Here is a 26,530-nt window from a genome sequence, read left to right on the forward strand (position 1 = left end):
GAATGAGTTCAGATTCCAGGGCTGGTACTCAGGAGTTCTGGACTGGGGTAATCTCTCCATGCATCAGCTTATTCTCGTATGTGAATGGCAATGTCAACTCCATACAGTCATGAGGGGTTTTTGAAGTGTAGTGAATATTGAAATGTTAGTAAGCATCTTGTTGAGTTCTTTTGTTTTGTTGTGATGAAGCTAAAACAGTGATTGCCTGAGGTGGAGGGATAAAAGGCTCTGGAAAGAACGCAGTTTAACTTCATGCTTGGCCTTGCCCACACAGTAAGTTGGAGGCCAACCTGCATTACCTGAGATCCTCTGTCGAAAATATAAAAAGGAAAGATTGGTTCTCAGTTGTGCAACATTGATTTTTTATTTTGTCTTTATAGGTTGCTATGGTGACAGACTATGGAGCCTTTATCAAAATCCCAGGCTGTCGGAAGCAAGGTGGGAGCCCATAATGGGGATTCAGCACTTCCATTGCACTCATTCTACTATGGCCCCACCACATTCTCACTCTAGGACTTCAGTTTTTCAGATAGTCGCTGGTTTTACTTTGTTTTCAGTATAGCAATAGGGATAAAGAGTTCTATGTGCATGAGTGCCTACCTATGAGTATGTGTGTAGGTGCACTATACATGTGCCTTGGTCTTAGGCTTCCAAGAGCATTTAACTGAGCACTAAATTGACGTTTGTTCTTAAAAACAGACTGGAGAAGCATTTTAGCAGCATGTAGTGGCCCAGGCTTGTAATCTTAGCACCCAGGAAGGAGGGATGCCACAAGTTAATGAGCAGCCAAAGACTCCATAGTGAGACTCTGTCTGTAAAAACTGAAACAACAACAGCAAAAGGGAACTAAGGAAATGGCACTGAGAACCTGAGGAATTGAGCCCAAATCTCCAGAACCCACATCAAAAGCCAGACACGGCATACATTCTTGTAAACCTAGCATTGGAGGGCAGAGACTGGTTAGCCAATGTAGCCTGAACTACGGGCACCTGTTCAGTGAGAGACCCTGACTCAGGGCACTGCAGCAGAGTGATAGAGTAAGACCCCTGATGACCTGCTGTGACCTCTGCATGCACATGTGCACCTGCACACATACTGCCACACACCCCATATGTGCACACACCCCCAAATACAAAAAGTGTCTTGATCTCAGGCTATAGAATGAGGAAAAGAAAATGAGTCTTGCCAGGTGTTGTACCACATTTCCATAGCAACACAAGAGAGATTAAGGCAGGAGGACTGAACCTGGAGCTAGCCTGGACCACATAGTTTTTTTTTTTTTTTAAATGAGTTTTAGGATTTATGAAACAAAGCTGTATATTGTAGCTCATGCCTTTAATTCCAGCTCTCTGGGGTCTATGACTTGAGTATTGCAGTGAGTCTGAGACCAGCTGGGGCTATGAGACCCTGCCACAGAAACAAAATCAGGGTCAGTGAGATAGCTCAATGGGTAAAGGCAACTTTGCCACCAAGCCCTCTGGAGGACTTGAGTCCCATATCCTGAATCTGCATAGTAGAAGTAGAGAATTGACTCTTGCAAAATGTCTTCTGACCTCCATATAAGTGTCTCCCCTGCCCCCCCACACACATAAAAATTAGTAAAAAACATGCAATGTCGAAGGCCCCACATTGGGTGCCATCTGTCGAAGACCAACTTTAATGAAACTCATGTTCCAGGGTAGGAGCATGAGGATTAGAATATTAAGCAAAAGGAGCAGAGGTCTAAGAGAATTAAGAGGCAGAAACAGAACAGCATTGGGAGGGGCCTTCAGTGCATAATGAATCTGCTTCGGTTATTTTCCACATGCTTATATACTTCACTCCTAAAGGAGAGAAGGGAGGCAACAGACTTAATTAACATGATATAAGGAATAGACTTGAATGCACCAACTTCGCTCCAGGTGGAGCAAATCTACCTCTAACACAAAAAGCTAACTAACCATACCCTAGGTCAGAACCTCTCCTGTGTAGTTACATCAGTAACTTTGAAAGAGCAAAAATAAGCTCAAACTTTCTAACTTCCAGTCAAGGTGGAGCAGACTCACTTCTGTGGGTCACCACAATGTATTAAAAACAAACCAGTAAAAACTAAAAGCTGGCATGGTAGCATACACTTTCACTCAGCATTGATGAAGCACAGGCAAGGGATCTGAGTGCCAGGCCATCCAAGGTCACGTAGTGAGAGACCGTGTCTCAAAAAATAAACCACAAAAATGCATACATGAAACAAGGCAATCTCAATTTATTGACATGACAAGATTTCTAAATTACTAAGGATTTTCAAAGCCAGCTGTAGAGTATTTGTGTGACGTGCCCCTCCCTTACACTTTCGAAGAGGATGTACCCATGTGTCTGTATTTTAAGTGATTGTGTTCAGAAGACTGAACAAACACCTCCCAGTGCCCTCCTGTGGTAGTTAACTTGCTAAGAAGAAAGCTCAGGAGAGGGATTTTTCACTTCTTGGAGTCTTTTATAGTTTTTTTCTGTCAGAAGACTGTGTAGATCTGTGGCTCATAAAGCTGTGCGGTTAGCCTCGGAGCCCGCTGTTCTGTGTATCTCATCCTCGCAGTAAGTGGCTAACCAGTGCTTTTCACGCTGGCAGTCAGTGGGCTCTAATTAAGTTCCTTGTTTTATGCTGGCTGGGACTTAGTGAGGTGGAGCTCACCCCACCCTGCAGGATCACACCTCTGTCTGCCTAAAGACAGATTTTCTTGTTAGTGTACTCGTCATGGCCTCTAGTGCCAATTTCATGTGAGCCTTTATGTGACACTTTGGGGACTTTGTGGAGATGAAAAGCCTGCTCGCTTTCAGCAGTCAGTTTTCACCTCGCTTGTGTCTGTTCCCTGTCAGATAATGCCTGTGATGGTGGCTGACAGCTTACGAGTGGATCTGTCAGTCTGACAGCTGTGGCAGAGTCACAGCGAGAGCTCAGGGAGCCAAATAATTAGGAGGGAACTGTGAGCTTTAATTCCAGCATTTTGTGTAGGTTTTGTGGATAACTTGAGCGGTTGACTCCCCAACAGTGTGTCTAGTGTCGCAAGGGAGGATATCATGAGGTCCCATCGTGAAAGGACTAAGCAATGAGGTAGCTGTGGTCTGATAAGAATGTAATGCTTTAGTTTGGGGAATTGCTAATTTGAAATATTTTCTTAGAATTCTTTAACCACTGTTGAGTTGAAGACCTCTTCCTAATATCCAGATCAAACTAAGTTTTCCATTTTTTTCTTCTGGTTTTTCAAGACAGAGTTTCTCTGTGAAGCTTTGGAGCCTGTCCTGGAACTCACTCTGTAGATCAGGCTGGCCTCGAACTCACAGAGATCCGCCTGCCTCCCGAGTGCTAAGATTAAAGTCGTGTGCCATCACTACCGGCCAAGTTCCCCCCCCCCCCTTTTTTTTTTTCATTTGTTTGTTCTGTGTATGCAAATGTGGCTTTGGGACTATGCCATAACATTTGTGTGGAGGACAGAGTACAACTGGGGATGCTCTCCGTTTGCCCTGTGGGTCCCAGGTTTGAACACAGGGCATCAGGCTCGGTGGCAAACACCTTACCCACTGAAGCAACTTCCTGACCCTGACCTTGGGTCTCTAGTGTTCCTTGGAAGCACTATATGTCCAGGTGGTAATGTTACAGATCTGTTCTCTTTAATTTTCTCACACATAAAATTCTCAAAGTTTTCTAATTTTGCATTTCTCTGGACACCAACAAGATATCCAGCACTTTCAATTCAATTCTGACATTATCAGCCCTAAATTAGTATCAGATCGCATAGTTAAAGGGGCTCTGTCCCATAATATTGTCACCCCTCAGGTGCTCCTAAAGATGACCAGCCAGTTCTAATTTGGAGATTTCCATGACCTTCTCCTTAAGTTCGGTAATTTACTAGAGTAGACCAGGTGTGATGTATACCTGTAATTCCAGTACATGGGAAATAAAGGCAGAGGAATCAGAAATTTGGGCCAGCCTTGTCTACATAATGAATTTGGAGGGCAGCCTGGGCTATCTGATACCCTGTTTTAAAAAACTATTGAACAGAGCATGGTGTGGCACTGCTTTAATCCCAGAGCCACTCAGGAGGCAGAGGCAGTCAGATCTCTTAAGTGTGAGGTCAGCCTGAGCTGCATAATAAGTTCCAGGCCAGCCAAGGTTACGTAGTAAGACTGTCTCAAACAAACAAAGGTCCAAACACCAAAGCAAAAGTTCACAGAACTCAGGAAAAACAGTTTCCTTACTGTTGCTGTTTGTGGTGAGATGAGAACAGTTCAGTGGCAAACAATGGAAGGGACACGTAGGACAGGCCTGAGCCGAGTAGGGTAACAGTGTTTGTGCACTCCTCACCAGCCCCAGCACTGCACAGATCTCTGCAGGGCTCGCTCCCCCATTCCCGGAGGCGGGACTTCGATGGCTGGGGCTATCACTTGATTCTTCCCATGATCATCCCTATCTAGAGACTGTCCAGGGACCTGCTCTGTCACCGTATTGCCATGTACACAAAAGGCGGCTTCTTGTAACTAGTAAAGGTGTTCCTCTTACTAGATAGTCATGTTTTATGGGTTCTTTGTTGGAAACAAAGACAGACCAAAACAATACACTCACATACATATATACTCACACTCATATATGCACACACTCACTCTTAAACACACATATACACAGACACAACACATACATACACACATACACATTCTATTCACACACACACATATATACAAATATGTACTTTTAATTTTTATTTTTATTGGCATACATGGGTATCATGGTGCACATGTGGAGGTCAAAGGACAGTTTGGGAGGCACTTCTTTTTCCACCTTATGTTGTTTGTTATTTCTGGTTGACTGCATACTGGCTGTCTTGTTAGCTTCCAGACGACTCCAGTCTCTACCTCCCATTGCATTGTGGGAGTGCTGGGATTACAGGTGCAAGCCACTGCATTTGGCCTTTTGTGTGTGGGGTTCAGGGATGGAGCTCAGGTCCTCAAGCTTGCTGCCTACTAGCTGCTTAGCCAGCTTGCTGCCGTTTGTAATTTTGTGAGGCAAGATCTCACACTGCCTGCTAGGATAGCACTCACAGTGGTCAGCCTACATAGGCTACGAGTGATGTGATTTTTGTTATGTGCCACCCCACCCAGCCAAATGTATTTTTATGTTTTATATTTTACCATGGTTGTGCACTCCAATTCAGGAGTTGCTGACTTTTTATTTTAACAATTAAGTGTAAAATAGCTATGCTGCTAGTGACTGCCTTATACACCTAGACGTGGGAGTAAATTAAAGCAGTGTGTAAGGAAGCGAGGGAGACAGCCTTGAATTCAGACTTGTATCTAGGCCGCTCAGATACAGTGGACAGTCAATAAGACTTACTGCATAAACACATGAATTCAAGTCCCAGCTCTGCCATTTACTGGTTTCTTGACCTGGGCAAATCATTTGGTTTTTTACTCTTAGTTTCCTCATCTGTGGAATGGAGATGATATCTGTATTTTAGACTCTGGTTATTTGATTGGCAGAACCGTCTTTCATTCATCCTTTGATCCATTTTCGCCTGCAGTATAGTATTGGTAAATGTTGACTGTATTTCTAATCCTGACAGATAAAGGCTTGAAGCACTAACTTCTCTGCTTGTGTTAATGTCATATGCTGGAGGTGATTCACAGAAAATTCTAGAAAAGGAATGTATAGACCCCAAAAATAAAGGAGAACTTTCATTTTGCTGGTTTGTTTTTTGGTTTTTTGGCATTTTACCCATCCTCCCCTGGATTGACAATTTCACCTTCTTGCTTTCTATCCAGTTGAAGTCGTAAAGAGATTAATTTTGAGCCTGGAGCAATGGGGCGAGCATCCTAAGGGGCGGCAGTAAGCTCTCTCTTACATAGTCAGCTCCTCCAGGTATCGGGGTTATGTTATTTTCTTCCTTTACTGACAGACATTCAGTTGGGACTCGTTCTGTTTAAGTGTCGTGTTGGGTTTATTGAACATGATGATGGATCTGATACGCCCTTTGGGCATTTGTGGCTCCATTTCAGAAATCCAGGCACAGCAGCAGAGAGTAGAGCTCAGTGGCACAGTTCTTGCCTCGTACGCACAGGGCGTGGGATTCAGTCTCAGGAGAGCAAGTGAAACACTGTGTGTCTCTGCATCTGGAGCATCTACTAGAGTAGAATGGCCTGAGTCTACTGCCTGTAGGCAAACTACCCTTTCTGCTTTTTAGTACAGAGGGTGCTGTATCTCAGTGATAGAAAATAGGGATATATTTTATGGTGTGAGGGCACTGACAGGCTCGTTCAAATTCCATTTCTGTTATAGTTGACCCTGTGTCCATGGGCTGTGCCTATGGATTCAACCAACTTTGAATCAGAAGTATTTGTGTATGGGGGGGCGTGCAAAAGCCTAGATTGTTAGCACACTTCTACAATCCCAGACATGGGGACAGAGGCAGAAGTATAGGTTTGAGGGCAGCCTGGGCCTCCATATGAGACAGGAACATGTGAGCTCTCCTTTTCTTGTCTTTGTCCTACACTACAGCTGCAGTGCCAGTCTCACACTGCTGATGGCAGGAGTGGACAGGTGTTGCTTGCAGGCACTGAGGATTCTTATTTTTTCTTTTAGGGTTTTTGAGGCAGGGTTTCTTTTGTGTAACAGCCCTGGCTTTCCTGAAACTTTGTAGACCAGGCTAGCCTTGAACTGACAGAGATTCGCCTACCTCTGCTTCCTGAGTGCTGGGATTAAAGGTCTGCGTCACCACCGCCTGCTGGCTCTGAGTATTCTTACACAAATGTAGCCTGCATAGCTGTCCGGGCTCCTTTTTTCTGCTATGCTAAGACACCACGACCAAGGCAGCTTATAGAAGAAAGAGTTTGGGGGGCTTACAGTTTCAAAGGGTGAATGTAATCATTTTAATTTGTTTCCAATTTTTCACATTTTATTCTGCCAGAAATGGCAGCTGTATCCTGGATCAAAAGGCTGTTGATAATGCTTGATGAGCGGAGGATGCACTGTAACTGCCAGTGTTTCCTTGTAGCTTCCAGTAAGTAGACCTTTAGCTTTAGGGAAGAAATACAGTGCTCTTTTGGGTGTCTTAGACACATTGTACTTTACAGTCTTTTACATTGTACATTAATGATGGAGGAGTGGAATGAATTTCAGTAATCTGAGGGCTATTGTAGCCAAAACTGCCAAAGTGTGAGGTTTCGCTTTTCTTCAGGGATCTGAATTTCCTCTTCAAAGCAAGACTGCTCATTACATCATTATGGTTGGGGCATAAAACCCCAGATGCCATGAATTTTACTCAATTTGGAGATAACATGATGACCTAATTAAAAACATAATTTATATTATATCTATATATTTACATATTAAGCATTTTGGAGATAAAATACCGATCTGTAGAATCAGCTCTCTTAGATGTAAGAGACCCACATTGGCCATGGATAAAGAAAACAATGGCTCCTAATAGGAGCTCCAAACAGAAGGGATAAATGCATTGAATTTCAGGCTTATACAAACACTCATGTGTATGCACCCAAGTTTGAAAGAGGGCGCTGATTCTTCAGCAGCCAGATGAGGAAGTGGATGCTTCTAAGTGCACTGAGAGTCTGAGGCAGGCCTCACAAGTTTGAGGCTGGCTTAACCTGAATACCTTAACCTGTCTCAAAAATAAAACTAAAACGGTCTCTCAAATTTCCTGAGAGGGCAGTTATTTTAGACATAATTCCTAGTTTATGTCTCAAAATAATTATTTTCATTTTCTCCAGAAGGAAATCTCCAAATTTTCTTTATTATAAAATATTTAAAAATTAGTGAAAGAGTTCATCTGTAGTACTGTCTTCAATGAAACAAAAGCAACTTAGGGAGAAAGGATTTGTTTTGCTCTTTGGTTGTGATAGTTTGAATATAATTGACCCCCATAATCTCATAGGAAGTGACACTATTAGGAGGTGTGGCTTTGTTGGAATAGTTTGGTCTTGTTGGAGGAAGTGTGTGACTGTGCAGGTGCTATATATTCAAAATACCACCCAGTGTCTAGTCTCAGACGACTTCCTGTTGCCTCTAAGTCAAGATATAAGGCCTCTCAGCTCCAGCACCATGTCTGCATGCCACCGTGTCTTACCGTGACGACAATGGACCAAACCTCTGAAACTGTAAGTGAGAGTTGTTGTGGTCAGCCAGGCAGTAGTGGCACAATCCTTTAATCCCAGTATTTGAGAGGCAGAGGCAGGCGGCTCTCTGAGTTTGAGGCCATCCTGGTCTACAGAGTTGCAATAGAAACCCTAACTAAGACATTAGTTTTTGGTTTTTTGAGACAGGGTTTCTCTCTGTATAGGTCTGACTGTCTAGAACTTGCTTTGCAGACCAGGCCATCTTCAAACTTTGAGATCTACCTGCCCTTTTTCTCCCAAGTGCTGGGATTAAAGGTGTGCGCCACCACCACCCTGCTAGGAGAGGGTTTATTTCGGTTTACAACTCTCAGGTCACACTCCACCTTTGAACTCTAGCAGGACCCTGGAGGCCAGTATTGAACCTGAAGCCACGGAGGGGTGCTGCTCACTGGCTTGCTCCTCATGGCTTGCTCAGCCTGCTTTCTTATAGCATCCAGGACCATCTGCCTGGGTAGAGGTCCCTCTTCCAAAGTGACTCCAGCTGATGTTAAGTTGACATAAAACTAGCCAGCAGAGATACTACACCCATGGTCAGGGTTTTGGGCCACACTATATAATTTTATATTGTACTAGTCTTAACACGGAAAACTCTAGATGTGCACAGAACTAGACAAATTTTAGTACAAAGTCAATCACTGGCACGTTTGACTGGCTCTCCTAGGTTGAAGTGATTGCTGTACTTGTGTCGAGTGTTAGGTTGTTGTTGTGCCACATGGCAGCATTTTGCTACTGGGGCTCACGCAGCTAGATGAGTCTGCTTCCTGGTCAAGATCAGCCTGGGTGCACAATTCAAATTGATTACTTTTAGGTCAGTTTCCTAGAAGTGGTTATAGAGACTCCTTGCCAGAATTCCTGGTGCAAAGGGACAGACAGGCACATGGTTTTGGCCAATATGGCTGGAGACTTCTATTTTCATTCTTGGTTAGTATCAGATGTGTCAGGTGTTTGTGTTATGCTTTGCTTTTAAAGAAAGGATCTGCATACATAGCCCAGGCTGGCCTCAAGCTCCAGCCTCTCTCCCAGGCTAGTGTGACCAGACCTCAGTTTATAACCCTAGGCACTGTCTTTTTCGTTGCTTTACTTTCCTCTAACAGACTCTTGCCACCTGCTGGTCAAGATGGGTATTGACAGCTTTTGTAGTTGGAGTACAATGATGGGTGTTGGTGGTTTCTTGTGTCTTTCCCTGAATCAGCCAGTTTCTATGGTCAGTAAGATGTAGGACCGTGACTGACTGGACTCTGTCTTATGCGCACAGCTGCAGATTACCTTGACATATAGAAAGAATGATGTTCTCTAAAGGAGTTCACCTTCAACAGTCAAGAAATGGGTAGTTTTTAATTCCTATAAGGGACTGGAGATATGGCTTGGCAGTGAAGAACATGGATTGCTTTGCCAGAGGATCCAAGTTCAATTCCCAGAACATCAGGTGTTTCTCAACCAACTGAAATCCAGCTCCCTGGCCTCTGAGGGCACCTGCACTAATATGTACAGACACAATTTAAAAATAATTTAAAATTGTTCTTGTGATTTGTGTTTTGAGACAAGTCTCTATATACCTAGCCCTAGCTGTCTTGGAACTCGCTATGCAGATCAGGCTAGCCTTGAACCCAGAGATCCACTTAATTGCCTCTGCCTCTCCAGGGCTGGGATTAATGATGTGTGCCACTATGCCCAGCTAAAGTTAAAACTATTTTAATTACATAATTTAAATTTATTTTTGTGGTGCTCAGATCAAACTCAGGACCTTATACTTGTTAGGCAAGTGTGCTGTGCTGCTCCTACTCCTGTGCTCCTCCCACTGCTATGCTCCTCCTATTCCTGTGCTCCTCACACTGCTGTGATATTCCTACTCCTGTGCTCTACTCTTGTGCTCCTACTGCTGTGCTCCTCTGCACCTGTGCTCCTTCTCCTGCTGTGCTCCTCTGTACCTGTGCTCCTCCTACTCCTGTGCTCCTCCTACTCCTGTGCTCCTCCTACTCCTGTGCTCCTCCTACTCCTGTGCTCCTCCTACTCCTGTGCTCCTCCTACTCCTGTGCTACTCCCCTCCCAGGCTTATCATTTTTAAGTAGTTATTGTTAAGTAACTTCTAAAACTTAATTTTTACTTTAATGATGTTTCTAATTTTTTTGTTTTCACCGATATTGGTTGTTTTCTAAACATTGTTGTCAATTTAATATGTTAAAAATAGTACTTTGTCAGGGTATGTGGTGCAAACCTGTATAGTTCAGTCAGAAGTTCAGTCATTGCTACATAGTGAAACCATTCTTTAAAATTCTTTTAAATCTGTATTTATTTATTTATTTGTTTCTTCAAGACAGTGTTTCTCTGTGTAGCCCTGGCAGTCCTGGAAAGTTCCCCTGTAGACCAAGCTGGCCTTGAAGTTACAGAGATCCACATGCCTCTGCCTTAGTGCTAGGATCAAAGGCATGTGCCACCACTGTCCAGCTGAGACTGTTTGTTTTTTTTTTCTAAGTACTTCTTATATATCTTTTACTTAACATTGACCATATTTTCTGTAATTAATTTAAATAATTGCTTCTTTTTCCATTTGCCATCATTTATCAAGATATTTTCTAATTATTAGTTATAAGTTATAAAGCATATTTCGAATTGTGTTTTCTTTTTGTTTTGAGATTGGGATTCAGTCTGAAAACAGGTCTGTCTTGGACTCACTATGCAGACTGTATGAATGGGACTGGAAAGATGGCTCAGCAGCTATGAGCAATTGCTGCTTTGCAGAGGACCTGGCTTTGTTTCCATAACCCATACTGTGTTGATTACAACTTGCCTGCAACTCCAGCTCCAGAGGATCTAACACCCCCTGCTGTCCTCTGTGGACACTTTCATATACAGACAGACACACTGGCATGCTGACACACATACACATAATTAAAGATAAATGTTTTGAGGGGATAGGGAATGTAGCTCAGTGGTAGAATGCCTGCATGCCATGCAGAAGGCTCAGGGCAATGCCTAATAAATATCACAGAAAGCAAAACTGGGCACTGTATTTATGTGGCTGTTTTTGTTTTATTGAATATTTATAACACTGAATAGTGTTTCGTTTACTTTTTTCCCTTTTCTATCATTTGGTGCTAGGAATTGAATGCTCAGCCGAGTGCATACTAAGCACATGTTCTACCCCTGAGCTCTACCCCAGCCAAGCAGTTATTGAGTCAACATTTATTGGGGCTAGAGAGACAGCCCAGTGGTTAGAACACTGGCTATTCTTCCAGAGGACCAGGATTTGATTCCTAGCATCTACATGGCAGCTCACAGCTGTCTGTAACTCTAGTTCCAGGAGATCCAGCACCTTCTTCTGGCCCTCTGTGACACTAAGTGTACAGATATACATGCAGGCAAACATAAACATACACGTAAAATAAAGTAATTTAAACAATGCTGGTTGGTTGATTAGGTTAAAAGATGGTCTTAAATTGTTTAACTTTATTGTTTTAATCTATATAACATTTTTATTGAAAGTTTAAATTTTTCCCTGTATTCCCCAGCTTCTATCTTTTTCCTACCCATGCATTCAGAGTATAAATTTTTATTTCTCTTTCTTGTACCCAGGTCTGGTCCACCGAACTCACATGTCATCCTGCCGAGTGGACAAGCCTTCTGAGATCGTAGATGTTGGAGATAAGGTGTGGGTGAAGCTTATTGGCCGGGAGGTAAGGTTCCCTGTGACTTCATGTGGTTTGAAAGATTATAAAAAGCTGGTTTTATTGGAATTCTGTGATGGTGAGCATGTAAATGTTCATGGTGGCTGACATTCTCGTTTTTAAATCTTGTCCCAGTCATCTGTCTTGAGTTTGAGTTTGAATCTTCTGGTTGTCTGTCCTGCAGACTTAGGAGAAACAACAGAAAGTATAGAAGTGTGGTAGGAGTGCGCACTCATAACACTCTCCTCCTGAGGCTCAGGAGGAGGAGAACCAAAGAAGGAGACTGTATCTTTACCACAGCCCCAAAGAGTACTTGTCAGGTGCACTTCAACTTGGGCCAGAATGGAAAGGACACACAGTTTACGGTCATTTTTCCTAGAATTGGCACCATTTAATAGAATGGGCAGCGTAGGCATGGGAGTACATACCCTCTGTGCTCTACCAGGGAATGGCAGGCAAAAAGGTATGAAGCTCTTAAAAAACTGAAACCTGCTTGAGTGCTTTCAGCGTATTAAGTTTTTTAGATTTAAGATTGAACCAGAGCTGCATGTGGTGGCATACCCTTGTAATTTTAGCATTTGGGAGGCTGAAGCAGGGGTGTGTATGTCTGCTGTCTGTCTTCCTATCCCTATCCCTACATCCTGGCCACATGTGTGTGGAGATCAGAGGCCAGCTTGCTGGAATTTCTCCCTCCACCCTGCCCCTGCCCCATGTAGATCCTGGGATTCAAACTCATGTCATTAGGCTTGGTAGCAGTCACTTTTACCCACTGAGCCATCTCACTGGCCCCTGGCCTCTGTTTTACCTCCAAGAGAGGAATGGATAAAGGTTATGTCCTATATCTCTTCTGCCATTAAGTCTGCCTTTCTACTTCTTTGTACTACCAGTGTTCTTAACTTAGTACTTAGTCCATTTGATGTTTGTTATGATGATCGCAAACTTGACTCTGAGGTATTACAAATTGGTAGTCAGGTACTTAAAGGGTTTGGAGACCTGGGAACATAGGTTGGTTGGTCAGTGCTTGCCATGCAAACATGAAGACCTGAGTTCAGTTGCACTAGCACCCAAGCTAGGTGTGGTGGTACACTCCTATAATCCCAGTGCTGAGGAGCTGCAGACAGGAGGAGCCTAACTGAATGGGTGAGCTCCTGTGCCAGAGGGATGCCCCTTAGGTTGATCTTTGGCTTCTATACACACATGTACCCACATGAACACCCCTACACACACACACACACACACACGGATTTTGGTGACTCTTGTTTTGTCTTTTTCAGATGAAAAATGATAGAATAAAAGTATCCCTCTCCATGAAAGTTGTCAACCAAGGAACTGGGAAAGACCTCGATCCCAACAACGTTATCATTGAGTAGGTAAAGGGTTCAGAAGAGTTAAAAATCCCACCACAAGTACAGACTGCAGTGAATCACAGTAGATTGGGACTGCTACCATTGCAGGCTGTGATGATATTAATGAGCAGCATAGCATCGATGCCCTCTGGTTTTCTAGGTGTAAAGCGTGCTTGTCTGTGCTGAGGCAGGGTCTCACTGTGTAGCCTGGGTGGCCTGAAACTCTCACTGTGCATGCTGACACAGCCTGCCGTGTGGAGCTGGAAGATGAAATGACTGCACACGACTCTAGTGCTAGAGTGTCTCATCGACAGCTTGATTTTTCCCTTCCCTTCAGTTGATAGCAGCAAATACTCTCAAAGTGCTGTCACTTGCCTCTCCGCGGTGACCTCTGCCCTGTCTCTGAAGAAGGGTGGAGATGGGCAGTGCTAGCCTCCTGTCTTTGAACCCTGCACCTCCCGTTGGCCCTTCTGAGCTTTCACTTCAGCACGGGAGGTTTTCTCTTTATCTACGTGATGTCTGGAAGCTTCAATCTGATTCAAATCCTTTAGTGAATTTCTTTTTGTGGAAAAAAAATCTTCCATTCACTTATTTGTTGGGGGCATTGTTGGGGTCAGAGGTCAGCTTGTGAGAGCAGTTCTCTTCCTTTGCCATTTAGGCCTCGGGGTAGAGCTCAGGGCCTCAGACCTTATGGCAAGTACTTTTTTTTGTTTTGTTTTGTTTGAGGGTGAGAAGGTGTTTGTTTTTTGAGACAGGGTCTCTATGTCTAGCTAGCTGGCTAGCCTGCTGCTTGTTATGTAGACCAGGCTGGCCTCAAATCTACAGAGATCCGCCTGCCTCTGTCTCCCAAGTGCTGGGTTAAAGGCATGTACCACTGTGCATGGCTGTAGTACTTTTACCTGGGAAGCCCTCTGTTGTGTGAGGGACTTTCCTAGGGAGATGCCACACAGCAGCACAGCACCCAGGAAGGTGTACAGCAGACCAGAGTAATGACTACACCTGAGTCCAGCTGAACCAGCGGGTGTTTCTGGGATTACAACAGGAGTGGGGGTGAGGACTCCCCTATTGGGACAATGCTGCAAAGCTCACCCCAACACTGGTGACGGCTCAGCTGAAATGCAACCCCAGAGCTCTCAGCATCACTTACAGGACGCTCCTCAGATCTCTGAATTTCCTTCCCCAGCCCTGCTGGCCAGAGCCTCCTCCTCAGCAGCTATTCGTTGGCTCTGTAAAGTCAGGGACGGGTCTCTGAGAATCTTGTACAGTTCAGCTTTCCCACACATCTGAACATTAGGACATTACCTCCGAGTCTCATGAACCTCCTGCCCCACACCAAGAAGGAATGTTTCAATTCCAGGGAAACTGCTATTACCCTGTCCCCTTTATTGATCTGTTGTTGTCGAGACAGGGTCTCTCAACGTAAGCCCCTGCTATTCTGGAACTCACAGTGTATACAGGGTAGACTTCAAACTCACAGAAGTCCTCCTGCCGCTGCCTCCCAGGCGCTAGGATTGAAGGCTGTGCCGTCACTCTTGTCTCTGTTGAATTTCTAACCCCAAGTTGCTTAATCTTTAGGACCCCTTGCTTGGTGGTGGTGGAGGGTTGTAAAGATGGATGGAGAGACCCAGCTCCTTAGAGTTATACACACACTTATATACACACACGATCCCTTGAGGGGTTTATTAACTATTTCTAGTGTTTCAAGCAAGTCAGCTAAATCACACATTTAGCTTCCACTTAACCTTGCTATTATTCATTGATTTTTGATATTAAACATCATATTCTTTCTGGCAGCAACATCATTGATTAATAATAAACGAGATATGGTGGTACATTCCAATATTTGGGAGACTAAGGCAAGAGGATATGAAGCTAAAAGCTAGCCTGAGCTACACAGTGAACTTGAGGCCATTCTGGGCTTCATGTTGAGATCCTGGCTTGGGAACATACCCACAAAGAGTAATGAATATAATTTGAATGAGATCTTTTTTGCAGAAAAAAAATTGAAGCTCTTGTGTCTATAGTTCTGAGAAAATTTCCTTCAGGCATTTTATCTGACAGGAGGAGAGTAGAACACACTGTGTAGCAGGCACAGGGCAGGCGGACATTAGCACCTGTGGTTCTTACACTAACCTGTGAGTTAAGTGTTGTCTTCTGCTTCCTTTCATATTTCTAGTTTGTAGCTGGAGACTGTAACCTGTGGTTGGGTAGCAAATTTATGGGTCAGATCCTTTGGTGTAGGACCCAGTGTTAAAGCACATGCCCTGCTCACCAGCATCTCTAGCCTCTGCGTGAGACTAAGCCTTTCCTATTTCTGCAGTCTGACCTTTAAGTATCTATGTATTTTTCGGTCTGCTTATTCATAAAAACACTTGTCAGTTCTCTTACAACTCACTCAGAAGTACTAAAGTCTGGCATTTTCTGATTGTGGTGTAATAAATTTCCTTCTCTCCAAAGAGTCCCGTGCTCTGCAGTTTCGTTAGAAAGCTGTGAATTTCTCAGAGCATGGCAGCTCACAGCTGTCTGTAATTCCAGTTCCAGGGGATCCAACACCGCCACACCAATGCACATAAAGTAAAATAAAATAAATTTTAAAAAAAAACCAGAAAACAAACCATCTGTGAATTTCTCAAAGCCACCCTTATAATGGTAAACTATAAAACAAGTAAAATAAAAGACAAAAGGATAGGAAGGGAAAAGCCTTTCTGTTTTCAGGCTGTCTGTGTAGAGGCTATTGGCTGAACTTGTGATAAACTGGGTGTATCTAGGAAAGCAGCATGGAATGACGGAGCAACTGCACGTTCTTCTCCAGACATGGTCTTGGGCAGATTCCGGGTTTGTTTCTTTGTTTTGTCTTGTTTGCATTGGCTATAAACTTTTCAAAATTTTTAACAGTTTCTTTATTGATGGTTTTTTGGGAATTCACATCATGTACTTCAATTCCACTCATTTTCCAGTCTCTCCATATCTGTCTTTTGCCCTTGTATCATCCCCTCCCAAAAAGAAAATTTAAGAAATATTAAAACCTGGGACTAGAGAGATGGCTCAGAGGTTAAGAGCACTGACTGCTCTTCCAGACGTCCTGAGTTCAATTTCCAGCAACCACATGATGGCTCACAACCATCTGTAATGAGATTTGGTGTCCTCTTCTGGCGTGCAGGCATACATGTAGACGGAATACTATATACATAATAAATAAATAAATAAATCTTTTTTAAAAAAAGAAAGAAATATTAAAACCAAAACCAAAACAAACAAAAAAACCCCACTGTGTCCCTCCGTCTTTCCCACCTCTCCAGTTCCTCTTCCTTCCTCTTAGAGGCATGGGGAGCTGTGCCTGTGGCGCGCAGTGGACCTTTTGGTCCACTCAGCTTTACTTGCAGATGTTCTTTGCAATGAGACACCTCTGGTGTTGGCACACCATCATCACTGTACTCAGCGAAATTCCACTCAGACCAGTCCCTCACATGCTCCAGTAGGTCATAGATGGGGGGTAGATGTTAGGGTGGGCCAGTTCATGGGCCTGGGGTCAGGACCTGGCCGCTGGGACCACCCTACTCAGTCACTGATGTCACCATGGCCCCAGATGGCGACAGACTACCCATATCGTCTTGTTCCTCACCACCTTTGCTTCCTCCGTTCTACCTCTTTCCACAGCACATGAACTATTCTGCTTATCTTTCCCATTTCTTCAACACATGTTTGCTCATCACAATGGCACTCTCCTGCCCAGGCCACAAGGGACCGTGTAAACCCAACTCATGCCTTGAGGACCCAGATTGGCCTGGGGTGGCTTCCATCCTCGTGAGCCAAGTGGCATCAGGCAGGTCTGTTACAGATTCTTTTTTGTTGTTTTGTTTTGTTTTTCAAGACAGGGTTTCTCTGTAGCTTTGGAGCCTGTCCTGGAACTAGTTCTTGTAGACCAGGTTGGCCTCAAACTCACAGAGATCTGCCTGTCTCTGCCTCCCAAGGGCTGGGATTAAAGGCGTGTGCCACCACCGCCCAGCACCTTTTTGGTTTTTTGAAATGGGTTTTTCTGTTTAACAGCCCTGACTGTCCTAGAACTTACTCTGTAGACCACGCTGGCCTTAAACTCACAGAGATTCGAAAGCCTCTGCCTCTCAAATACTAGTACTTTTAAGGTGTACACCACCACTGCCTTAATCTCAATAAACACAACTTTTTTTCTATAAACAGAAATAATGAGATATATCTCAAAATAAGAGAATGAGAGCCATTGAGATAAAGCCTACTGAAACCCACCTAAGAGAAGGAAGACCTGCCTCCAGCAAACTGTCCTCTGCCCTCTACACATGCACTGTGCACACGCAGTAAATGTAATGAAATAAAAGTGACAATCATTTAAGAAAATCTGATTAGCAGGTAGCCATCTTAATGGCAAGTCTATCATAAACATGTAGTATAGATAGCTACTTAGGGTCATTATTTTAGTGCCTTTGCTTTTCCCAGTACTGAGACTGACACTTTATCTGTTGGAAGAATGTGTCTGGCCCATGAACACAGATGCCTGCCTCATCCTCCTTGCCTCCTGTGATGTCCAGTGTCCCAATGTCTAGTGTTCTTTGCTCTTTTTTTTTTTTTTTTTGGTGTGTGTATGGGGTAGTATCGAGATGAGGTTGTTCTGTGTAGCCCTGACTATCCTGGAGCTTGCTCTGTAGACCAGGCTGGCCTTGAACTCAGGCTCTGGTTCCCAAATGCTGGGATTAAAGACAAGGCCAGCACCACCTCCCAGCTGTGTTCTTTTCATCAGACATTCACTTGTTATTTGTTCAACATGAGGCATCATGAGCGGTGTTGCTTGAGGAGGAGTTTATTTCAGGTCCTGATATTCTGAGAGAAGGTGATACTTGAGTAGGTCTTAAGGAATGGATATGGTATTTTCAGGAAGCAGGAGAAGGAAGAGTGTTTGCAGGAAGTGAAGTGACTTTAGGCACAGGCAGAAAAGCACCAGCTCATCAGGGGGTTCCGTGAGTGGGAGAGGTGACCAATGAAATCTGTCTGCCCAGGTCCCCACTTGCTTTCTTTTCACTATTGTGTCCAGTGTTTTATGGTGGTGTTGGGGATTGAAACTCAAGCCTGGTACATCCTAGGCACATGCTCTTTGCTCATTTGCTCCTGTCAGTACTAACACTGGCACACATCATGTACTAGTTGAATTGCGTGGATTGGATGATGAAACACAGAAGCAAGGAGACCACTGAGAGAGTGAGCAACCCTTTCACGGGGGTCGTGACCCACAGACTGAGAACCACTGCTCTGTGTAAGCTGTGATGAAGCCTGACCAGCACAGTGGCAGTGAGGCTAGAGGGTGAGAGCTGAAGGTTAGACCCTTGCTATGTGGGAGGACTAGTGGGCTGGTGGTGCATTAGAATCCTAGAGTACTGGGAGTCTCAGGGCCCCTTAAAACTGCTCTTCAAATCAAGACACCTGGTTTGCATCCGTAAGCGAGTGACTTCCTCTATGTTCCCAGATACTTGTCTTGGTTTTTGTTATTCAGATTTTACTATGTTTTGTAAGGACCCATTTCTATAACCCATACCAGATAAATGACTCTTTATGTATTTAACTTCTTCTGGGGCAAAGCCAGACATTTGTGCAAACATTTTCAGAACTTAGATTATATCTAGGTAGCTGCGAATAACATGGGACTATTGAAATGTAAATTAATGAAAATTAAGTAAAATTTAAGAACTGGGTCTGATAGTGTAGACCTGTAACCCTAGCTAGCCCAGGCAGCTTAGTGAGACTCTTGTTTCAAAACAAAAAGTAAAAAGGGGCCTGAGGATGAAGCCTGCATGCAGGCCAGTGCTTGCCTAGTGTGGAGTAAACCCTAGGTTCAGTCTTCAGTATCTCAAAAAGTAGAAATACGTAAGTGAAATTTAATATCTTTTTTCATTTTTATTTTATCTGTATAGTTGGTTTGCCTACATGTATGTGTGTGCCACTTGTGTCTGGTGCCCTCAGAGTCCAGGAGAGGGTGTCAGATTCCCTGGAATTAGAGTTACAGATGATTGTAAGCCAGTATCTTTTTGGTGCTGGGAATCAAAACCACAGACCTTTGGAAGAGCAGCAGGTACTCTTAACTCATGAAAGTGCTCCAGCCTTGTGAAGTTTAATATCTTAATCTGTTAGTCACACTAGCCACATTTTAAGTATTTAATAACCATATTTTTCTCTGAACGTGGTAACACATGCCTTCAGTTCCAGCAAAGGCAAGTGGATCTCTGTAAGGTCAAGGCTGTCTTTGACAACAGCAAAATAATACCATACGCCAATGAGAATAAATGATTCATAACTATAGACAACAATGCGGATACATTTCACAAAAATTATAATTATACAGAAAGTCTCTCTCTCTCTCTCTCTCTCTCTCTCTCTCTCTCTCTCTTTGTGTGTGTGTGTGTGTGTGTGTGTGTGTGTGTGTGTATAGATAATATGTCTTTTGATACTGGAAGTTGGAACCAGGGCTTTTTATATGCTAGGCATGTGTTGTTAAAACTGTTAACATCTTAAGTACTCTACTACTTTTATTTTGAGACAGAGCCTTGCTAAATTGCTCAGACTAGTCTTGAACTTGTGATCTTCTCCTCAAACTCCACAATCCTGGAATTGTAGCTGTCTACTATCATTGCCAGCTGCTGTAAAGAGAAAGTGGTTTTGTGTTAGAAGAAAGGACGGCAATACCCTGGGAGTAGGCTTGATGACTAGCAATGAGCATGGATGACTGGTTTTTGTTGTTTGTTTGTTTGCTTGGTTTTCAATACAGGGTTTTTCTGTAGCTTTGGAGCCTTGCCTGTCCTAGAACTCACTTAGTAGTCCAGGCTGGCCTCGAACTCAGAGATCAGCCTGCCTCTGCCTCCTGAGTTCTGGGATTAAAGGCATGTGCCACCACCGCTGGACTGAGATGTCTGTTTTAAGAGAGTTTGTTTGTGTTATTACCAACCCCAGTGCTGGTTATATGGGGAACTTCAGACTAAAAACTAAGTGTGCTGTATGCTTACTATGTAAGTGCCTTCTGTGTATGTCTTTTATACAGGAGATTATGCTCGTTAAAAGTGTGGCGGGATTAGAAACAAAAATCACCTGTGGCCTAGGGGTTCAGGGAATGAGACTTGAAGAGAGGAACCTTGGATGTGGGGTAGTACAATGTGGAGGTAGAGTAAGGGAGACAGGGCAGAGTGGGATCTGCCTTAGGAGAGGCACTCAACCACTGAGAAAAGTAGAATTAATTGACTCACTGGCCAGGACTCAGTAAATAAAGAGGAGGCTGGAGAAGTCAGTTTGAGACAAACCAAAAGCCCCAATACTAAGGTCTTGTAAGGAATTCGGACTTGATTTTTAGAAAGCCTGTAAAGGTGCCACCCCCACCTGGCAATTATACTTTCAAATATCTTTTCTGTATATTATTGAGGTTGAGGAAGAGACCAGGTCAGTCATCCTCATCACTTTAGACCATGAAATCCAATATAGGCGAGTTCAACAGAACCACCATATATGGCCTGCCCATGCATTACCAGGGTATAAGTTTCATTTAATTTCATTCATATTATTGAATATTATTTCACTTAATTTCATTCATATTATTCCTATTATAATCTCTTTCATAATTGTTCATTCAAAGCCCTATTTGTGCCAGGAAGTGGTGGTGAATGCCTTTAATCCCAGCACTCAGGAGGCAGAGGCAGGCGGATTGCTGAGTTCAAGGCCAGCCTGGTTTACAGAGTGATTTCCAGGTCAACCAGGGCTACAGAGAAACCCTGTCTAGAAAAAACAAAACAAAACAATAACAAAGCTTATTCTAAATGAGAGGGGGAAAAAGAGGGAGCTATTTAACTGTCTCATTCTGCCCAATGCTTTTCTCTTTCTTTCTTCCTTGACAAAAACAAAACAGAGAACCAACAAGCAGCATTACGTTGTAATATATCTGGCCACGTCTCTGAAAAGTACCAGTGGTCAGGATCTCTTTCATTACAGACAAGAAGAGAGGCGGAGGCGCTCCTTCCAGGATTACACTGGGCAGAAGATCACCCTTGAGGCTGTCCTGAACACTACCTGCAAGAAGTGTGGCTGCAAAGGTACGGGACGTCTGCCATTCCTGTCTCCTCCTCTGTGTGCTCTCTGGTGGCTGAAGGAGACCATGTTAGTTTCGCTTGGAGTGTTTTTCAGTTGACCGCAGCCTGAACTCACTCACGCTGTCCTCCGCCACACTTATTCCCAAGCACAATTACTCTTCTCTAGAAATTAAGTGACTTGAAGATACATTCCCTAAGGATCCAAATTAGATCCTTTCTTCTCCATCTTTATCTCTTTAAGTTCAGTATTCTGAATATACTGTCCTTTTCTGAAATAAAGATAGAGGATTGTCACTTCCTTTTGGCTCTATTTCCTCAGGTTTCTTCTAGTCTTATTCAAATATTAAAAGCTTTTCAGCCTGACTTCCATTATTAGAACTATAATGATAGAGATTGCCATCTTATTTCCAGAGTGACCTCAATTTGTCACCTCTCCTTCCTAGCTTTCCATCCATCACATGGTTCATTTTTCTGCAATGACTGGCAGCAGATTTTGTCCTGGTTGAATTTGTGGATTTTTTTTTTAATTTACTTATTTTATGTGCATTGGTATTTTGCCTGCATGTATGTTTGTCTGAGAGTGTCAGATCCTGTAGCTGGAGTTACAAATAGGTGTGAGCTGCCATGTGAATGCTAGGAATTGAACCTGGGTCCTCTGGAACAGCAGCCAATGCTCTTAATTGCTGAGCCATCTCTCTAGCCCTGAATTTGTGGGGTTTTAAGCCCCTGTTTTTTATTAATGTAGAGCGAGAAGGAGACTCTAACAGTGAAAGAAGCAATAGCCCTTGAGGATTTTGTGGTAATATTTGGATATTTGGTATTTAGATTATTTCCAGTTATTTGGAAAACTTGTTGTGTCCCTTCTCCAGACCCCGTCTAACTTCAAGGCTCAAAATACAAACACATTTACACATAGTTCTGTAGTTACTCCATGTACTTCTTTCCTACTCTTGAGATGAAGTGTCCTAGAAACTTCCTGTAGCTCTAGGTTCAGAGGATCAGACGCCCTCTTCTGGTCTCCTTGGGAATCTGCACTCATGTGTACACACGCGCACACACAGATTCACATATATATGCATAATTTAAAAAAGCCAGACCCAAAACAAAACAAAAAACAACTTATTTTCAAAAGCAGCAAAAGAGATCCTCAATTCACCACAGGCTCAGTGTGACCCCTTATTTATCTGATGCTGCACAGAGCAGAGGAGAAGGACAAGAAGTAGAGTTTGACCCAGCCAGCAAAGGTCAGGATGAAGGTGCTTAGCTTCAGTGCATCAAAAGCAACACCAGAGGGAGAAACAGCCAACCTGAGCTAAGCGTTTGCTTTGCTGCTGGGTGGCCCTGAACTACTTAATTCTAGGCCTTCGTATCTGATGTGTTGAATTTCACGATCTCTAAGGCCCTTGCCAGACCTGACAGTCTGAGTTCTCTGTCACCCTGGGCATCTGTGTCTGTCTCTGTGTGTGTTGGCTTGGATCGAGTGCCCACTTCCTGCCTGCAATCTTCCTTTAGGGCTTGGCCTGCAATTCAGTTCCCTCTGTTAAGCATTCTGCTTTCTGGAGCAACCTTTCATTGTCAGGAGTAAGTTGCAAAATAGATCTTTAAACATTAATAAGCCCCATTGCTAAGGGAGGGTGGCATAAGCCTTCTTGCTCGTATCCTCTGCCATTTCCGAAGCAGCACCAGTGTCTCCCGCAGCTCTAACACCAGCTGCTCACCTGGCTCAGGTTGAGTGAGCATTGCCACCTTGAGGTGGCAGCAATGTCACTCTAGATAAACTCAGTAATATCTTTGAAGCAGTGGTCCCTGCCAGAGTCCCTGGGAAGCATCCACCTGCGGAGTGGGAAAGCTTTTTTCCTCTCTAGCCTTTGATTCTTTTCCACAGGCCACTTTGCGAAAGACTGTTTCATGCAGCCAGGTGGAACCAAGTATTCTCTGATCCCTGAGGAGGAAGAGGAAAAAGAAGAGGCAAAGGAAGAAGGAATTGAGAAGCCTGATCCCACAAAGAATTCTTCCAGGAAAAGAAAGAAGGTAAGGCTAGCTTGCTTTTATTTATCACATTATTGAAGATATTAAAATACAAAGGCTTTGTGTGAGTATTTTAGAAGCAGTGAAAAATGAAAAAAGCAAGCTCTCGTAATCTTTCCAGAGAGAGTTGTATTGGTAGTTTTGGTATATTCTAACCTTTTTCCTAGCTAACAATACAAAGAGATGTATATACATATAAAATTATGGTCATTGTAGGTGTAGTTTATTCCCTACTTTTTTCACTTTTCTTATTTTTAAGTATCCTTAAGTGTTCTTAAAACACTTGATGTTAAACGCCACATAGTGGGTGAATCTCTGAGTGAGTTCCAAGACAGCTAGGGCTACACAGAGAAACCCTGTCTTGAAAAAAAATCCCACATAATATTTTACTCAATGGCTATGAATATTGATTGATTTAGTTAGTTAGTTTTGAGACAACTTGTAGCCCAGACTGGCCTCAAACTTGCTAAATATAGCCCAGGATGACCTTAAACTCTTGATCCTCCTCCCAGGTGTGCTTAGCTCTAATTATTAGTTTATTTAAATATTGTTGGACACTTCGTACTTTCAACTTCAACCCTGGCTATACCTCTTTACTTTTCTTTGGATATGTGTTCCTGGGTTAAGTTTACTGAGTTGAGACTGGGAAGATGGCTCAGTAGGTAAGAGCATTGCTCCTGCATAGGACCTGGGCTCAGTTGTCCCTGCCGAATGATGCTTCCAGAGGAATCTAACACTCTCTTCTGGCCTTCAAGGGCACTGCATGCATACATGTAAGCAAAACACCCATATACATAAAATAAAAAGAAATAAATTTTATCAAAAGAGGGGAGGCTGTGGAGAGCTGACTCATGGGATGAGAGCTTGCCTTGCTCTTACAGAGGATCTAAGTTCAGTTTCCAGCACCCATGTCAGATGTGACCTGTAACTCTGAATCCAGTGACATCTAACACCTCTGACCTCTGTGGCCTGTCTGCATTCACAGATAGGCATACATTTAAACATAATTTTAGCTGGGCGGTGGTGGTGTACGCTTTTAATCTCAGCAGTTGGAAAGCAGAGGCAGGTGAGTCTCAGTGGGTTCAAGGCAGCCTGGTCTACAGAGCGAGTTCCAAGATAGCCAGGACTGTTATATAGAGAAACCCTGTCTAAAAAAAACCCAAAAAACAAACAACAACAGCAACAACAAAAAATTCCACATAATTTTAAAAAACAATAAAAATAAATTCTAAAAAAAAAAAGATTACTGATCTGTTTGGATACACACCTTCCTAGGCCTGGATGGGGGTGGGGGAGCTTGGACTTTCAACAGGGCAGGGTACCCTGCCCTCTCTTAGGATTGGAGTGGGGGGGAGCCAGAGGGAAATGGTAAGAGGGGAAGAAGTAAAAATTTTGAATGATATTATTTATAAAGCAATTAAAAAAAAGATTATTGAGTTAAGGGAACCAGGTATAATAGGTCACACCTTTAATCTTGGTGCAGAAGGTGGATTGCCACAAGTTCAGGGCACTGTAGGATTCACAGTGAGTTCCAGACATTTGGGAGCTACAGTCTGTGACTCTGTCTTAGCCGGGGACGGACACACACACACACACACATCTGGTGGATCCCTGTGAGTTGAAAGCCAGCTTGGTGTACATAGAGAGTTCCAGAACAGCAGAACTACAAAGAGAGAGACCTTGTCTCAATAGGAAAAAAGAAAACAAGCAAACAAAAGAAAACAAAGATACTGAGTTAAGACTTTAGGGCTCTTGGGGCTGGAGAGATGACCCAATGGCTAAGAGCACTTGTTGCTCTTGCAGAGGACCTGGGTTTGATTCCCAGAGGCTGCATGATGGGTCACAACCATGCATAACTCTAGTTCCGGATCTGAAGCCTTTTTTGGACCTTCATGGGCACCAAACATGCATGTGGTGCACATAAACATAGGTAGGCGAAGCGACTCACAGTAAGTAAACAAGTAAAGACTTTAAGACTCTTGATAGATCTTATCAAATTGTCTTCCAGGAAGTACTTACCTGTTCCCATCAGTGGAGAAGAACCCTTGTCTGCTGTAGTTACCTTTTACTGCTTAGAGCACAGTGGTTCACAGAGCAGATTTTAGTGGTACAGAAAGTAGATTTGTGACATGCTGTGCAGAGAAGTAGATGTTTCCCTAACTTTTGGGATATGACTGTGTTTTGTTTTGTTGGGTTTTCTGTTGTGGTGGTGGTGGTTTGGGGGTTGGGAGAGAACAGGATCTCTCACTATGTAGCTCTGGCTGTCCTCAAATTCACCAGAGATCCACCTGCCTCTACCTTCTGAGTGCTGAGATTACAAATGTGCACCATCACACCCAGCTTTTTTGGTGTCTTTTTAAGACTGAGTTTCACACAGTGGCCCCAGCTGGCCTTGAACTTTCAGTGATCCATTTGCCTCAGCTTCCTAAGTACTGGAGTTGCAGATGTAAGCCATCATACCCAGCTTTTAAAAAATGTGTTGAGTTGTCACTTTGTGTCAGGCATTACCAGCTTCAGGGGTGAAAGGCTCTGGTGTAATCTTTCCCCCAGTGGCATCATCACAGAGGATTATTCTCATTTTGTGAGGAAGGAAAGGGTTAGAAGAATTAGCCAAGTAGTGTGAAAGTCACTGATTTGTATAGTCTCTCCATCTCCCTGACCTGGGGCCTCCCTAGTTCTTTAGACTTCAGCTTGGGTCTTCCAGACCTGTTTGAGGTCCTTGGGAACTTGTGACGGGCTGTGTAAGTTTAAACTAACCACCGTTTTTTCAGCTGCAGAGTGGGATTGTTGTGATCTTTGGCAGGGTTCCCTATGGGGTGATGCCCAGCTCCTCAAAATAGAAAATGATGACAAGTCAGTTCCTAATTGATACTGTTTTTGGAAACATGGTCTCATAGCTCAGACTGAGCTCAGACTTCTTATGTAGTTCAGGTGACCTTGAACTGATCTCCCACCTCTTCCTCTAGAGTGCTTCTTCACCACAGCACCTAGCTCCAGTACTCTTAAACACACTACCGAAATCTATCTCTCTGGGCTGGGGGGGGGGTTGTTTGACTTTATTATTTATTGTCTATGGATGTTTTTCCTGCATGTATGTCTGTTCACCATGTGTGTGCCTGCTGCCAGCAGAGGCCAGAGAGGGAGCTGGATGATGCCCTGGAGCATTTACAACAGATGGTTGTAAACTACTGTGTAGATGCTGGGAATTGAACCTGGGTCCTCTGTTAGAGTTGCCAGTACTCTT

At 43.5% G+C, this 26,530-nt stretch overlaps 1 protein-coding gene across 4 annotated transcripts in view; it reads left to right on the forward strand.

Annotated features, from left to right (window-relative positions):
• Positions 1-26,530, forward strand: part of Zcchc17 (zinc finger CCHC-type containing 17) — a 53,171-nt gene that overhangs the window by 15,495 nt on the left and 11,146 nt on the right. For 2 of the 4 annotated variants that reach the window (XM_048434242.3, XM_048434243.3), the window contains 5 exons: positions 381-438; positions 11,728-11,828; positions 13,094-13,185; positions 21,161-21,261; positions 23,144-23,289. In XM_048434242.3, the coding sequence (XP_048290199.2) occupies positions 381-438; positions 11,728-11,828; positions 13,094-13,185; positions 21,161-21,261; positions 23,144-23,289 (498 nt within the window). The remainder of the gene's footprint in view (positions 1-380; positions 439-11,727; positions 11,829-13,093; positions 13,186-21,160; positions 21,262-23,143; positions 23,290-26,530) is intronic. The other 2 variants (XM_048434245.3, XM_085686660.2) reach the window with 1 other exon arrangement.

This window comes from Myodes glareolus, chromosome 3 (genome assembly GCF_982192425.1).
Source record: "Myodes glareolus chromosome 3, mMyoGla1.1, whole genome shotgun sequence".
NCBI lineage: Eukaryota > Metazoa > Chordata > Mammalia > Rodentia > Cricetidae > Myodes > Myodes glareolus.